The 16,382-nt window shown below is 45.1% G+C and overlaps 1 protein-coding gene across 2 annotated transcripts; it reads right to left on the reverse strand.

Annotated features, from left to right (window-relative positions):
* Positions 1 to 855: 855 nt before the first annotated feature.
* Positions 856 to 13,537, reverse strand: LOC133557411 (beta-1,3-galactosyl-O-glycosyl-glycoprotein beta-1,6-N-acetylglucosaminyltransferase 4-like). Of its 2 annotated transcripts, XR_009807763.1 has the most exons (3): positions 12,899 to 13,537; positions 1,203 to 3,195; positions 856 to 1,115 (listed from the first exon to the last, which is right to left on the reverse strand). XR_009807763.1 is itself a non-coding variant. In XM_061907848.1 (2 exons), the coding sequence occupies exon 2, from the start codon at positions 3,192 to 3,194 to the stop codon at positions 1,929 to 1,931; it is 1,266 nt and encodes a 421-aa protein (XP_061763832.1). In that variant the 5' UTR covers position 3,195; positions 12,899 to 13,537; the 3' UTR covers positions 856 to 1,928. The 2 variants fall into 2 exon arrangements, 1 of the variants encoding a protein (XP_061763832.1); XM_061907848.1 differs by having other exon boundaries at positions 856 to 3,195.
* Between the last annotated feature and the right edge of the window lie 2,845 nt (positions 13,538 to 16,382).

Below are 16,382 nucleotides of genomic sequence, written 5' to 3' on the forward strand. Positions count from 1 at the left end.
TTTAAAAACAAATACATAAAATGTTATACGATAAAGTTGTAAAAAAAATTTTTTTTAAAGTTGCAATTTACTAGGGAATAAAATAAAAACTATGACATTTTTACATGAATAAAAATGCAGAGTTTTGAAAAATAAATGAATTAATAATAGCATAAAAAATATTTTCTATGGTCATAATGTGACCATAAATACATGTGCGATTTTAAAAAGAGATAAGTTCAATGTTATAAGATAAATTTGTAACAATATAATAAATAAAAGTTGCAATTTATTAGAGAATAAAATAAAATATAAGATATTTTCACATGAATAAAGTTGCAATACAACAAGAATTTGGAAACATATATAAATTCATAATAGCATAAAAATGATTTTTTTTTTTTAAGGTCAAAATATTACAAAAAGTACATGTATGATTTTAAAAAGAAATCCGCAAAATTTTATAGGGTAAAATTGCAATAATATAAAAAAAAGTTGCAATTTATTTGGGAATAAAATGAAAAAAAAATGAAATTTTTACATGAATAAAGTTGCAATATAACTAGAATTGTGAAAAATAAATAAACAATAGCATAAAAATGATTTTTTTAAGGTCGTAATATTACAATAAATACACGTGAGATTTTAAAAAGAAAAAAGTTAAATGTTATAAGATAAATTTGTAACAATATAATAAAAAATTTAAAAAGAAATACGTAAAATTTTACAAGCTAAAATTGTAACAATATAAAATATATAGCAATTTATTAGTGGATAAAATAAAAAATATGACATTTTTACATGAATAAAGTTGCAGTACAACTAACTAAAAATTCATTACCATTCATCTATGTGTGTCATGTATGAAATAGTGCGACTTGTTCATACTTTTTATTTTTAAATGTCCTTCTATTCTTACCTTTACCTTTCAGTACACAAGAAGGGGAAAGCAGTGAGTGGAGAAACACTCGGGCGACTTTGGCCCCGCCGGTCGTGCAGTTTAATGTCAACTGATCCATGTGGGACGCCGGCGATCAACAGTGATAACAACAATTAGAATTCCAGAATTCTAGTCTCTCGTCCAAGCTCCTCTTCTTTGAACTGTTTTTTTGTCAGGACACTGGCCGATGGCATGACTAAATACAAATAAACAAAAGATACTATCAATGGTACAAAACAAACCAAAAACTTGCACAGAGGCATAAATATAAACAAGAGCTTACGTGCCGTGGGCAAATCAATAATCAGCGTGGCAAGGCAAGGTAGGTGCGTGGTCATCAGGGTTCGATACAAAGTCCGGGAAGTAAAGCAAGTACACAAGCAAGCAGCAAGTAGTACAGAAAAGTTCCCAGGACGAGGATAGAAACAGAATGGTATAGATAATGACTCTGATGATGATTACTACCAGGTGTGAGACTGAGGACAGGGGCGTGACTTGGAGACCGGGTGGAAACTAATGAGTAACTTTGGAAACAAACAAAACCAGGAAGTGCAAAACGGGAAACAAGAGTCCAAAAACAAAACATAAACATGATCAAACATAAAACTGATTTACAGGCATGACGTTTTTTAATCAAAGGCGATGGCTGTTGACGACCCCCCTTCCCTTAGAAACAGCTGTTTCCATGTAATCAGGGAAAGACCAAATAAAATCGTTCCTCAGAGCGTGGTGGAGACCGTACAAGAGTACAGCCCAGACATTTCTCCTCAATTGAGCCAAATTTAATTCTGTCTCTGTTTAATTCCTGGTTTTGTTTGTCTGTTTAATAGATGTCATCAGTGTTTGAACCTGACAGCTCAAGTTACCAAATATGGTTTTATTTCCTTGTTCCAATGAAAGGTTAGGGTAAATGAGGGAAGATCCACAGTGGACTGTGGATTGATCCCTGTGGGACACCTGTACTTCTTTCGGGGTGTACAAACAAGCCTGCGGACTCGATAAAAAACTATTAGTCACAAGTGGGCGTCTCTTTTGATTGTAAGAACCTTTGTCTTTTCTGCAGTATTTCATCCAGGCACTGGTAGGCCACCGGGTCCACTTGGGGGTCAAATTTGTTGGCGAACCAATGGCCGGTCTCCAGTAACCAGCGCACTTCGGCCGCGCCGAAGATGCAAATGGCGCGAACGTGTTTCCCCGTGCATGGTGGGTAGAACTTCCCCTCCTCGTAGCTCCACTTGACCATACGGGTCTTGCTCGACAGGCCGCTGATGTCCGGGTTGCTCCTAGGCACCTCGCCTGGTACGCCTGGTATTCTCACCAGAGTTGCCCAGAAATGTTCATCGGGCGAGTACGTGTCCTCTGACCAGGCCAGAAAGTCTTTGACCACGACGGAGTTGTTCATGTAGACAACAAAGTCACGTGAGAGCACGAAGTAGGCGCTGCCAGTAAACATCTCGATGCCGTGAGGCGGGGCGCTCTTGGCAAGCTTCGTTTTCTGTGGGGACGACTGGTCCTTCTGCTCGTAGTGGAAGGTGAACCTCTGCTTCTTGAACCCGCTGGCTCGGCACGTCTCCAGCATGTTGGCGCCGTTCAGGCTGGCCAACTCCGACACCAGCTCCATGTTGGTCTTCAGGGGAAAGTCCTGCCCGCAGAGGTTGATGACATACTTCCAGGGGACGTCCACCTCCAGGAGGTCGGACAGGCAGTTGATGTCGGCTTTCAGGCGAGTGAAGCCGGCGTAAATGACGTACTCGCGCTTGGAGGCGATGAAGACGTTGGGCAAGCAGCGAGCTAAGCCTTCCATCGCCGACCTAAACATAGCGGGGGACTTTTGGTCGTAGTGAATGCAGAACACGTTACTCGGCGAGTACAGCGCCCTGATCTGCCGCTCCACCATCCAGGCATACTTGTGCACCACCAGCGAGTACGCCAGGTGGAAGTGGCTCTCCTTCTCGGTGGCGCACATGTCTTCGTAGCCCCTGACCTGAAGGAAATGCGAGCAGTCCGCCGTGAGGTTGCGCAGCGTCTCATCCGGGTCCTCCGTGGCATTTCTCCTGATCGCCAGCGACCTGCCCAGCTCCACCGGGTGCAGGTCGGTCACGGCAGAGCAGTTCACATTGTACTTGTGAAACGTCGGGGCGCGGCTTGGCAGCTGCGGCATGAAGCGATGTAGATTGTGAGGCAGGTAGCTGCTGATGCACAGGACCGCCAGCACCACCAATGCCAGACAGGCGAAATATATCTTTTTGTCCACCAGAAAACTTCGGATGTTCATGCTGTGAGGAAGCAGAGTCAAACATGTGAGTCAAAGGAAGCGAAAGAAAAAGTGAAGTAGACTCTGTGGACATTTGTAAACTTGGTTTCAGCAGAATTTGGTCTGGTGTGACAACAACACCCGATTGGAAAGTTTGACATCACAGTGTTTATTATTTACATACCAGGAAGGTTCCGCAAATCCAGAGCTTTAAACCTGAAATTTGAGTTGATTTACTCAAAAAAGGGAAACTTTGCGTGTCGTGTGCCAGAACAACTGATCTGAGTTGGTTCAATCAAAGCTGAGTATGTCATACTTGCCAACCTTGAGACCTCTGATTTCGGGAGGTGGGGGGTCGGGGGCATTGTTGGCTGGTCGGGCGAAGGCGTGGTTGGGGGCGTGGGGCGTGGTTAAGAGGGGAGGAGTACATTTACAGCCAATTCACCAACTCGAGTATTTCATATACATGTATATATCATATATATATATATATATATACGATCAGTGCCAGAGCTTGGTCCGGATTGCCGGCAGTAAGTCGAACACGTTTCCAGTGAGGGTTGGACTCCGCCAAGGCTGTCCTTTGTCACCGATTCTGTTCATAACTTTTATGGACAGAATTTCTAGGCGCAGTCAAGGCGTTGAGGGGTTCCGGTTTGGTAACCGCAGGATTAGGTCTCTGCTTTTTGCAGATGATGTGGTCCTGATGGCTTCATCTGACCGGGATCTTCAGCTCTCGCTGGATCGGTTCGCAGCCGAGTGTGAAGCGACCGGAATGAGAATCAGCACCTCCAAGTCCGAGTCCATGGTTCTCGCCCGGAAAAGGGTGGAATGCCATCTCCGGGTTGAGGAGGAGACCCTGCCCCAAGTGGAGGAGTTCAAGTACCTAGGAGTCTTGTTCACGAGTGAGGGAAGAGTGGATCGTGAGATCGACAGGCGGATCGGTGCGGCGTCTTCAGTAATGCGGACGTTGTATCGATCCGTTGTGGTAAAGAAGGAGCTGAGCCGGAAGGCAAAGCTCTCAATTTACCGGTCGATCTACGTTCCATTCCTCACCTATGGTCATGAGCTTTGGGTCATGACCGAAAGGATAAAATCACGGGTACAAGCGGCCCAAATGAGTTTCCTCCGCCGTGTGGCGGGGCTCTCCCTTAGAGATAGGGTGAGAAGCTCTGCCATCCGGGAGGAACTCAAAGTAAAGCCGCTGCTCCTTCACATCGAGAGGAGCCAGATGAGGTGGTTCGGGCATCTGGTCAGGATGCCACCCGAACGCCTCCCTAGGGAGGTGTTTAGGGCACGTCCAACCGGTAGGAGGCCACAGGGAAGACCCAGGACACGTTGGGAAGACTATGTCTGGCCTGGGAACGCCTCGGGATCCCCCGGGAAGAGCTAGACGAAGTGGCTGGGGAGAGGGAAGTCTGGGTTTCCCTGCTTAGGCTGTTGCCCCCGCGACCCGACCTCGGATAAGCGGAAGATGATGGATGGATGGATGTATATATATATATATATATATGAAATACTTGACTTTCAGTGAATTCTAGCTATATATATTTATTTTATTATATATATAAATAAAAGAAATACTTGAATTTCAGACGGCACCTATCAATTACACAGTAATAAAAACACAGTTGTTCTACTAACTGTACTGTGCTTGCTGGTTACTAAAAAAAAAAAAAAAACACTTACCTTTCACTATTTGAGTAACCTTTGTTCTGCCATTTGCGTACTGGCCAATCAAAAAGCAACCCCGGCCATAACGCTGTAGCCAACATTCACCAGGAGATGGCAACAGACAACATAGAATCACTCTATTACAGACGGCGTCGCCATGGCTGTAACTTCCTCGTTCTTCTGCTCCGTCTCCTTCTGTGTGCAGTTTTTTATTAAAATCCGTAGATGTTGTAACGTGATTGGGCAGGCGAGCTGTTTACATAGTGGGAAAGCGGACGTGAAAACAGGCTGTCCCCACTCATGCCCGCATGGAGCTGGACGGGGCGTGGCCTCCAGCTCCGGCTGAATTTCGGGAGAAAATTTCTTCCGGGAGGTTTTCGGGAGTGGCGCTGAATTTCGGGAGTCTCCCGGAAAACCCGGGAGGGTTGGCAAGTATGGAGTAGGTTGACTCTGAGTTAAGACCACAATAAAAAGTCATGATCAATGGAGCACTGACTCTACAATTCACCATAGCAGCCGTGGGCAGAAAATGTCGTCTTCCATTACCCAGCTGGAAGTGAAAGTGTTCATACATGTTCATTTCGAGTTATACTGGTGATAAAATCGATTCCCATCCAAATCATGATTTGTATTTACCGTATTTTCCGGACCATAGGGCACACCGGATTATAAGGGGCACTGCCGATGAATGGTCTCTTTTCGATCTTTTTTCATGTATCAGAGCGTTCACACTCTGATCCTTCAGGGTTTGACCGTTGAAATTTGGTCATCTCCCAACAAGCACAACACAAATACAACGTTGAAACAACATGGTTTTCAACAACGTTTATTCAATGCCAGGTTGTGACCTTGATATAACAATTGGAATTTGCTCATTTCCCAACCATTTTTCTACAATACAAATACAACGGTGAAACAACATGCTTTTTGTCAGGCTCGTCCCTGAGAGTTTGGTTTTGTTTCAGTTTTTACCGGCGATGCTAACGCAGCTATTCGGCCATGCAATGGATAGCGTCAATATGAATAGCGTCAATAGCTTCAGTTTCTTCTTCAATATTTTCATACTCCAACCATCCGTTTCAATACATGCGTAATCTGTTGATTAAACCGCTGAAATCCGAGTCTGAATCCGAGCTAATGTCGCTATATCTTGCCGTGGTATTCGCTATTGTTTGTTTACATTGGCAGCACTGTATGATGTCAAAGGGAAATCGATAGTCGCATCGCAAATAGCAAAAATCAAGCACTCTAAAGCTTTTTTTAGGGATATTCCGAGACCGGTAAACTTTGGAAAAAAACTTCAAAAAATACAACAAGCCACTGGGAACTGATTTTTATTGTTTTTAACCCTTTTGAAATTGTGACAATGTTCCCCTTTAACGTGCACCGTGAAGGCGTGGGCTGGTAGATCAGTTAGGAGAGATGTATAATCAATCAATCAATCATCAATCAATGTTTATTTATATAGCCCTAAATCACAAATGTCTCAAAGGACTGTACAAACCACTACGACCGCGACATCCTCGGAAGAACCCACATAAGGGCAAGGAAAACTCACACCCAGTGGGACGCCAGTGGCAATGATGACTATGAGAACCTTGGAGAGGACCACATATGTGGGCAACCCCCCCTCCCTATGGGACCGAAAGCAATGGATGTCGAGCGGGTCTAACATGATACTGTGAAAGTTCAATCCATAGTGGATCCAACACAGCCGCGAGAGTTCAGTTCAAAGCGGATCAAAGACAGCAGCGAGAGTCCCGTCTACAAGAAACCATCCCAAGCGGAGTCGGATCAGCAGCGTAGATATGTCCCCAACTGATACACAGGCGAGCGGTCCATCCTGGGGGAACAGCCAGTACTTCATCCATGGCCATCGGACCGGACCCCCTCCGCAAGGGAGGGGGGGGCAGAGGAGAAAAAGAAAAGAAGCGGCAGATCAACTGGTCTAAAAAGGGGGTCTATTTAAAGGCTAGAGTATACAAATGAGTTTTAAGGTGAGACGTCAATCAATCAATCAATCAATGTTTATTTATATAGCCCTAAATCACAAATCTCTCAAAGGACTGTACAAACCACTACGACCGCGACATCCTCGGAAGAACCCACATAAGGGCAAGGAAAACTCACACCCAGTGGGACGTCGGTGACAATGATGACTATGAGAACCTTGGAGAGGACCACATATGTGGGCAACCCCCCCTCCCTAGGGGACCGAAAGCAATGGATGTCGAGCGGGTCTAACATGATACTGTGAAAGTTCAATCCATAGTGGATCCAACACAGCCGCGAGAGTTCAGTTCAAAGCGGATCCAAGACAGCAGCGAGAGTCCTGTCCACAGGAAACCATCCCAAGCAGAGTCGGATCAGAATCGTAGAGATGTCCCCAACCGATACACAGGCGAGCGGTCCATCCTGGGTCCCGACTCTGAACAGCCAGTACTTCATCCATGGCCATCGGACCGGACCCCTCCGCAAGGGAGGGGGGGACAAAGGAGAAAAAGAAAAGAAGCGGCAGATCAACTGGTCTAAAAAGGAGGTCTATTTAAAGGCTAGAGTATACAAATGAGTTTTAAGGTGAGACTTAAATGCTTCTACTGAGGTAGCATCTCGAATTATTACCGGGAAAGCATTCCAGTGTACTGGAGCCTGAACGGAAAACGCTCTATAGCCCGCAGACTTGTTTTGGGCTTTAGGAATCACTAATAACCCGGAGTCCTTTGAATGCAGATTTCTTGCCGGTACATATGGTACAATACAATCAGCAAGATAGGCTGGAGCTAGACCTTGTAGTATTTTATACGTAAGTAGTAAAAACCTAAAGTTACATCTTAAGTGCACAGGAAGCCCGTGCAAGTGAGCCAGTATAGGTATATATGTAGGTATATTTGTATATAAAGGTATATACAGTATAGGCGTAATATGATCAAACTTTCTTGTTCTTGTCTAAAGTCTAGCAGCCGCATTTTGTACCAACTGTAATCTTTTAATGCTAGACATGGGGAGACCGAAAATAATACGTTACAGTAATCGAGACGAGACGTAACAAACGCACGGATAATGATCTCAGCGTCTTTAGTGGACAAAATGGAGTGAATTTTAGCGATATTACGGAGATGAAAGAAGGCTGTTTTAGTAACGCTTTTAATGTGTGACTCAAAGGAGAGAGTTGGGTGGAAGATAATACCCAGATTCTTTACCGAGTCGCCTTGTTTAATTGTTTGGTTGTCAAATGTTAAAGTTGTATTATTAAATAGAGGTCGGTGTCTAGCAGGACCGATAATCAGCATTGATTATCGGTCAATGTTAATGTCAATGTTACTCTGCTCCGAGAAAGTTAAGGTATGTTCGCTAGCTAGTTAACATTAGCCTTACCGTGTAGCAAGAGACGTTAGCCGTTTGCCGCCTAAGTAGCTGGCTCAACACCCAAGTTGGAGCTCACGGCCCGGGTCGCGATGAATGCCTTTTTATTTAACAACCAATATCCAACAACACAAATATAACGTTGAAACAACATGCTTTTTGACGACGTTTTATCAATGTTGGGTTCTGATGTTGATTTGACCATTTAATTTTGGACTTTTAACAACCAATATTCAACAACACAAATACAACGTTGAAACAACATTCTGTTTGACGACGTTTATTCAATTGTCTTGTTGTGATGTTAATTGGACAATATATATATATTTTACTTGAAAAACTGACAGGTCAGTCACCAGAATTTTACAGTAAAAGCAGCGTTATTATTTTTTTTTTTACATCATGTAAAACAATGGTATAAATAGAATGGAAGGGAGAAACAATAGCACTGTTTTAGCGGTAAAATTCAAGCAGCAGAACTGCCAGGTTGTTTTTACCGTAAAATATTGCTGTTTTAATGTTTTTTTGGTTTGTTTTTTAATGTTTTAGTGTCTTACCGTATATAGGAAAAAACACTACCAAAGTTGATTTTACCGTAAAAAACCCCCAACTAAAATCGGCAGAATTTATGGGGACTGTAGGCAAGACGGTATGTTACACTTTTCAAAACAAAACTCCCAACAATTCCAGCCAACCACGAGCTCAACCACAAGTAAATGTGTCACTTCAGTGCCCTCAGGTGACTCTTTCACATTCCGATGACTAAATGAATTGACACCGCCAACTTGAAGAACGACCGACTAATGACCTCTTTTGTCTTTTATCTGGGTTCAGATGAAGTGGTAAATCTGGTCCGGTAACTCAGCGAAAAGTGCAGGCATGTGAGCACTCGCGGGGGAGTGTGGGGTAGGGGGAAAACGGGACGAAGAGTAGAAAAGAAACAAAAGAAGGCGAGTGCAACAATTAAGGGGGAAATAGGTGGAAGTTATTGAGTCCAAGGGAAAGAATGCAAAGCAGAACATTAGGCAACACAGCACAGTGTGTCACAATAGACTAAAGAGCAGGCTGGTCGGCGAGCGGTGCAGGTGTGCAAACTGTGCACGGCACCAGGAAGGGAACCTACAAAATAAGGGCCAGGGACAGGAATTCAACCAGCATGTGTAATTTGTTGTGAGTTTATGCACTGTCTTGGTTTTGTTGTTTGAACAAGGTGATGTTCAATCAATCAATCAATCAATGTTTATTTATATAGCCCCAAATCACAAATGTCTCAAAGGACTGCACAAATCATTACGACTACAACATCCTCGGAAGAACCCACAAAAGGGCAAGGAAAACTCACACCCAGTGGGCAGGGAGAATTCACATCCAGTGGGACGCCAGTGACAATGCTGACTATGAGAAACCTTGGAGAGGACCTCAGATGTGGGCAACCCCCCCCCCCCCCCCCCCTCTAGGGGACCGAAAGCAATGGATGTCGAGCGGGTCTAACATGATACTGTGAAAGTTCAATCCATAGTGGCTCCAACACAGCCGCGAGAGTTTAGTTCAAGCGGATCCAAGACAGCAGCGAGAGTCCCGTCCACAGGAGACCATCTCAAGCGGAGGCGGATCAGCAGCGTAGAGATGTCCCCAATCGATACAGGCGAGCGGTCCATCCTGGGTCCCGACGAGCGGTCCATCCTGGGTCTCGACTCTGGACAGCCAGTACTTCATCCATGGTCATCGGACCGGACCCGCTCCCTTGTGGAGGGGGGGACATAGGAGATAGAAAAGAAGCGGCAGATCAACTGGTCTAAAAAGGAGGTCTATTTAAAGGCTAGAGTATACAGATGAGTTTTAAGGTGAGACTTAAATGCTTCTACTGAGGTAGCATCTCGAACTGTTACCGGGAGGGCATTCCAGAGTACTGGAGCCCGAACGGAAAACGCTCTATAGCCCGCAGACTTTTTTTGGGCTCTAGGAATCACTAATAAGCCGGAGTCTTTTGAACGCAGATTTCTTGCCGGGACATATGGTACAATACAATCGGCAAGATAGGCTGGAGCTAGACCGTGTAGTATTTTATACGTAAGTAGTAAAACCTTAAAGTCACATCTTAAGTGCACAGGAAGCAAGTGCAGGTGAGCCAGTACAGGCGTAATATGATCAAACTTTCTTGTTCTTGTCAAAAGTCTAGCAGCCGCATTTTGTACCAACTGTTCATGCACGCTTCATTTTGTGCCCCAGTAAAAAAACATGGTAACACTTTAGTATGGGGAACATAGTCACCAGTAATTAGTTGCTTATTAACATGCAAATTAATCACTTATTGGCTCTTAACTAGTCATTAAGTACTAATTAATGCCGTATTCTGCATGGCCTTATTGTAACCCTAACCCTCTAACCCAGGGGTAGGGAACCTATGGCTGTAGAGGCAGATGTGGCTCTTTTGATGACTGCATCTGGCTCTCAGAATAATCTTGTCTTACATTGCTTAACACAATAAGTAATGAATAATTCCACAGGTAATCAGTGTTAGAAATAACGTTCCAAATGTAAAAAATTCTCATGCATTTTTATCCCTCCATCCGTTTCCTACCACAGTGTTTTTCAACCTTTTTTGAGCCAAGGCACATTTTTTGCTTTTAAAAAATCCAGAGGCACACCATCAGCAGAAATGTATTTAAAACCTATCCAGCCTATCTGGCCGATTGTATTGTACCATATGTCCCGGCAAGAAATCTGCGTTCAAAGGACTCCGGCTTATTAGTGATTCCTAGAGCCCAAAACAAGTCTGCGGCCTATAGAGCGTTTTCCGTTCGGGCTCCAGTACTCTGGAATGCCCTCCCGGTAACAGTTCGAGATGCTACCTCAGTAGAAGCATTTAAGTCTCACCTTAAAACTCATCTGTATACTCTAGCCTTTAAATAGACCTCCTTTTTAGACCAGTTGATCTGCCGCTTCTTTTCTTTCTCCTATGTCTCCCCCTCCACAAGGGAGCGGGTCCGGTCCGATGACCATGGATGAAGTACTGGCTGTCCAGAGTCGAGACCCAGGATGGACCGCTCGTCGGGACCCAGGATGGACCGCTCGCCTGTATCGATTGGGGACATCTCTACGCTGCTGATCCGCCTCCGCTTGAGATGGTCTCCTGTGGACGGGACTCTCGCTGCTGTCTTGGATCCGCTTGAACTAAACTCTCGCGGCTGTGTTGGAGCCACTATGGATTGAACTTTCACAGTATCATGTTAGACCCGCTCGACATCCATTGCTTTCGGTCCCCTAGAGGGGAGGGGGGGGGTTGCCCACATCTGAGGTCCTCTCCAAGGTTTCTCATAGTCAGCATTGTCACTGGCGTCCCACTGGATGTGAATTCTCCCTGCCCACTGGGTGTGAGTTTTCCTTGCCCTTTTGTGGGTTCTTCCGAGGATGTTGTAGTCGTAATGATTTGTGCAGTCCTTTGAGACATTTGTGATTTGGGGCTATATAAATAAACATTGATTGATTGATTGATTGAAAAACGTAACTCAGTTGACAATAAAAAGTCGTTGTCACAATTGTTGGATACGACTTTAAAGCATAAGCAAGCATGCATCAATATAGCTCTTGTCTCAAAGTAGATGTACTGTCACCACCTGTCACATCGCGCCGTGACTTATTTGGAGTTGTTTGCTGTTTTCCTGAGTGTAGTGTTTTAGTTCTTGTGTTGTGCTCCTATTTTGGTTGCTTTTTCTCTTCTTTTGGTATTTTCCTCTAGCAGTTTCATGTCTTCCTTTGAGCGCTACTTCCCGCATCTACTTTGTTTTAGCAATCAAGAATATTTCAGTCGTTTTTATCCTTCTTTGTGGGGACGTTGTCGATTGTCATGTCATGTTCGGATGTACATTGTCTTTGCTCCGCAGTAAGTCTTTGCTGTCGTCCAGCATTCTGTTTTTTTGTTTACTTTGTAGCCAGTTCATTTTTAGTTTTGCTCTGCATAGCCTTCCCTAAGCTTTAATGCCTTTTCTTAGGGGAATTAACCTTTTGTTTATTTATGTTTTACGCATTAGACATCTTTTTTTTTTTACCTGCACCCTGCCTCCCGCTGTTTCCGACATCTACAAAGCAATTAGCTCCAGACAGCACCGACCACTCAACAACACCACATCATTTTCAGACTGTAATTAGTGGTTTGCGAAATTTTTTTTTAACCCATATAGGTGAAATTAGATCATCTCCCACGGCACAAAAGACTGTTCTACCGCACCTGTTTTAGATAAAATGCACACATTTAGTTGTATTCTATATCTAAAAAACATTATATGGCTCTCACGGAAATACATTTTAAAATATTTGGCTTCTATGGCTCTCTCAGCCAAAAAGGTTCCCGACCCCAGCTCTAACCCCAACCCCAACCCTAACCAAATAACTCTAAATTAAGTCTTTATTACTTAGAATATCTTCCCCTAGTGTCCAAATAACTCAAAATTAAGTCTTTGTTACTTAGAATATGTTCCCCATACTAAAGTGTTACCAAAAACATACAACTTTGTCTTGAATTGGAAAAAAAACAACTTTATTTTTACTAAAAGAAGGGTTCGGTGCATGCGAGTATGAAACTGCTGGGGTTCGGTACCTCCAACAAGGTTGAGAACCACTGGCATAGACGTACGTTCAATACCACAGTAATACAACACGGCAAAAAGAGGGAAAACCAAACATCATACCTGTGTGCAGAAACAACGATGATCTTCTCTTCGGACTCCCAGAGACGAAGGAAACACAGCTGGAGTGAGCCACAGAACCGAGGCAATTACTCCTCAGCGGCAGACAAAAGTTGACAGAAATAGAAAGGCGTTTAGCAGGACACGGCACATTCTGTCTTAGAGCAAAATGAGTCAAAGTCCCATAAAGAACAATGTACAATTATAATTATACAAGGGCGTGTATCAAATACTTTCTGTTGAACACGGATCAGACTTTACAAAAGCTCAGATGGTGTACTTTTCATGGTCTTGTGCCAGAGTCCATCTCTGACATGTCAAAACCGTATGAACCATCTGGAGCTCTGAGAACCTCAGGGAGCGGTCTCCTGTTGGTGCCCAAAGTCAGGACCAAACATGGCGAGGCTCCTGAAACCTGGAAGAGTCTTATAGCTCAACTCACCAAGGATGTCGATGGACTCTGACTGTGGATAGTCCCTTGGACTGATTTGTCAGTGCCAGCTCTAGTTGTAGGGTAGCGGTTTGTTCCCCAGGAGTTCTATCCACCCATCTTCTTCCGCTTATCTGAGGTCGGGTCGCGAGGGCAGCAGTCTAAGCAGGGAATCCCAGACTTTTCTCTCCCCAGCCACTTCGTCCAGCTCTTCCCGGGGGGTTTCCAAGGCGTTCCCAGGCCAGCCAGGAGACATAGTCTTCCCAACGTGTCCTGGGTCTTCCCCATTGCCTCCTGCCGCTTGGATGTGCCCTAAACACCTCCCTCGAGAAGCAGTCTCCTGTTGGTGCCCAAAGTCAGGACCAAACATGGTAAGGCTCCTGAAACCTGGAAGAGTCTTATAGCTCAAATCAGCAAGGATGTCGATGAACTCCGACTGTGGATAGTCCCTTAGACTGATTTGTCAGTGCCAGCTCTAGTTGTCCCGGTTGGTTGCAGGGTAGCGGTTTGTTCCCCAGGAGTTCTATCCATCCATCTTCTTCCACTTATCCGAGGTCGGGTCGCGAGGGCAGCAGCCTAAGCAGGGAATCCCAGACTTTTCTCTCCCCAGCCACTTCGTCCAGCTCTTCCCGGGGGATTCCAAGGCGTTCCCAGGCCAGCCAGGAGACATAGTCTTCCCAACGTGTCCTGGGTCTTCCCCATTGCCTCCTGCCGCTTGGATGTGCCCTAAACACCTCCCTCGGGAAGCAGTCTCCTGTTGGTGCCCAAAGTCAGGACCAAACATGGTCAGACCCTGAAACTTGGAAGAGTCTTATAGCTCAACTCAGCAAGGATGTCGATGAACTCCGACTGTGGATTGTCCCTTGGACTGATTTGTCAGTGCCAGCTCTAGTTGTCCCGGTTGGTTGCAGGGTAGCGGTTTGTTCCCCAGGAGTTCTATCCACCCATCTTCTTCCGCTTATCTGAGGTCGGGTCGCGAGGGCAGCAGCCTAAGCAGGGAATCCCAGACTTTTCTCTCCCCAGCCACTTCGTCCAGCTCTTCCCGGGGGATTCCAAGGCGTTCCCAGGCCAGCCAGGAGACATAGTCTTCCCAACGTGTCCTGGGTCTTCCCCATTGCCTCCTGCCGCTTGGATGTGCCCTAAACACCTCCCTCGGGAAGCAGTCTCCTGTTGGTGCCCAAAGTCAGGACCAAACATGGCGAGGCTCCTGAAACCTGGAAGAGTCTTATAGCTCAACTCAGCAAGGATGTCGATGAACTCCGACTGTGGATAGTCCCTTAGACTGATTTGTCAGTGCCAGCTCTAGTTGTCCCGGTTGGTTGCAGGGTAGCGGTTTGTTCCCCAGGAGTTCTATCCACCCATCTTCTTCCGCTTATCCGAGGTCGGGTCGCGAGGGCAGCAGCCTAAGCAGGGAATCCCAGACTTTTCTCTCCCCAGCCACTTCGTCCAGCTCTTCCCGGGGGATTCCAGGGCGTTCCCAGGCCAGCCAGGAGACATAGTCTTCCCAACGAGTCCTGGGTCTTCCCCATTGCCTCCTGCCGCTTGGATGTGCCCTAAACACCTCCCTCGGGAAGCAGTCTCCTGTTGGTGCCCAAAGTCAGGACCAAATATGGTGAGGCTCCTGAAACTTGGAAGAGTCTTATAGCTCAACTCAGCAAGGATGTCGATGAACTCCGGATGTGGATTGTCCCTTGGACTGATTTGTCAGTGCCAGCTCTAGTTGTCCCGGTTGGTTGCAGGGTAGCGGTTTGTACCCCAGGAGTTTTTATCCATCCATCTTCTTCCGCTTATCCGAGGTCGGGTCGCGATGGCAGAAGCCTAAGCAGGGAATCCCAGACTTTTCTCTCCCCAGCCACTTCGTCCAGCTCTTCCCGGGGGATTCCAAGGCATTCCCAGGCCAGCAAGGAGACATAGTCTTCCCAACAAGTCCTGGGTCTTCCCCATTGCCTCCTGCCGGTTGGACGTGCCCTAAACACCTCCCTCGGGAAGCATTCAGGTGGTATCCTGACTAGATGTCCAAACCACCTCATCTGGCTCCTCTCCATGTGGAGGAGCAGCGGCTTCACTTTGAGTTCCCTCAGATGGCAGAGCTTCTCACCCTAAGGGAGAGACCTGCCACCCGGTGGAGGAAACTCATTTGGGCCGCTTGTACCTGTGATATTTTCCTGTCGGTCAAAACCCAAAGCTCATGACCATAGATGAGGATGGGAACGTAGATTGACCGGTATATTGAGAGCTTTGCCTTCCGGCTCAGCTCCTTTTTTTACCACATCGGGTCCATACAAGGGGGGGTCCTGTGACGATCCGTCACTTCCTTTGTATGTTTTCTTGCTTTTTGTGCTGGAAGATAGCTTCCCTCTCTGTTTGGAGTAATACAACTCTTCTTACCTGCTCTTTGTCCTCCTAATTCCTGCATCTTGAGGGGGGGAGGTCACAAAAACTGCAGCCATGCGAGTTCCTTACCGTATCTTCGCAAGAACCCCTGTCGGCGACGCTCAGCCGACCTACTGGACCGCACAATTCGTGGACAGACCCTTTAAGACTTTATTTTGTAGTAATAAAATGTTTTAAACCACACAGGAAGACAACAAAATGTATTGTTTTTAAGACCATTTTATTCTTACTTTTATTTTTTTACATTTACTATTATATTTTTAATATCTCATATTAATATCAATCAGTATTTACTGTTTATTTACTAAACTCAACACCACATATTTTATGTTATAAGTCACAATTTAATAACCTTTAAACAAAGTGTAGACTGCATGCCCGTTTGTATGTCATTATTAAGTGTAGTCAAGGGAATAAGCGGTAGAAAATGGATGGATGGATGGATGGATCATTTTATTACTCATATTTGATATCAATTGATTAAAACATTTAAAATCAAACATACATTTATCAATACGATGTATTACTACATATTTGTTGTTTTACCCGTTTTTACGGTCTAGATCCAATTTCAATGCATATCCAATAAAATTATGCCGGCCAGAAATAGTTAAATGTCGTTAATGTCGTTGAGCAAAATGTCATTATTTTTTGTGTGCATGA

This window comes from Nerophis ophidion, linkage group LG08 (genome assembly GCF_033978795.1).
Source record: "Nerophis ophidion isolate RoL-2023_Sa linkage group LG08, RoL_Noph_v1.0, whole genome shotgun sequence".
NCBI lineage: Eukaryota > Metazoa > Chordata > Actinopteri > Syngnathiformes > Syngnathidae > Nerophis > Nerophis ophidion.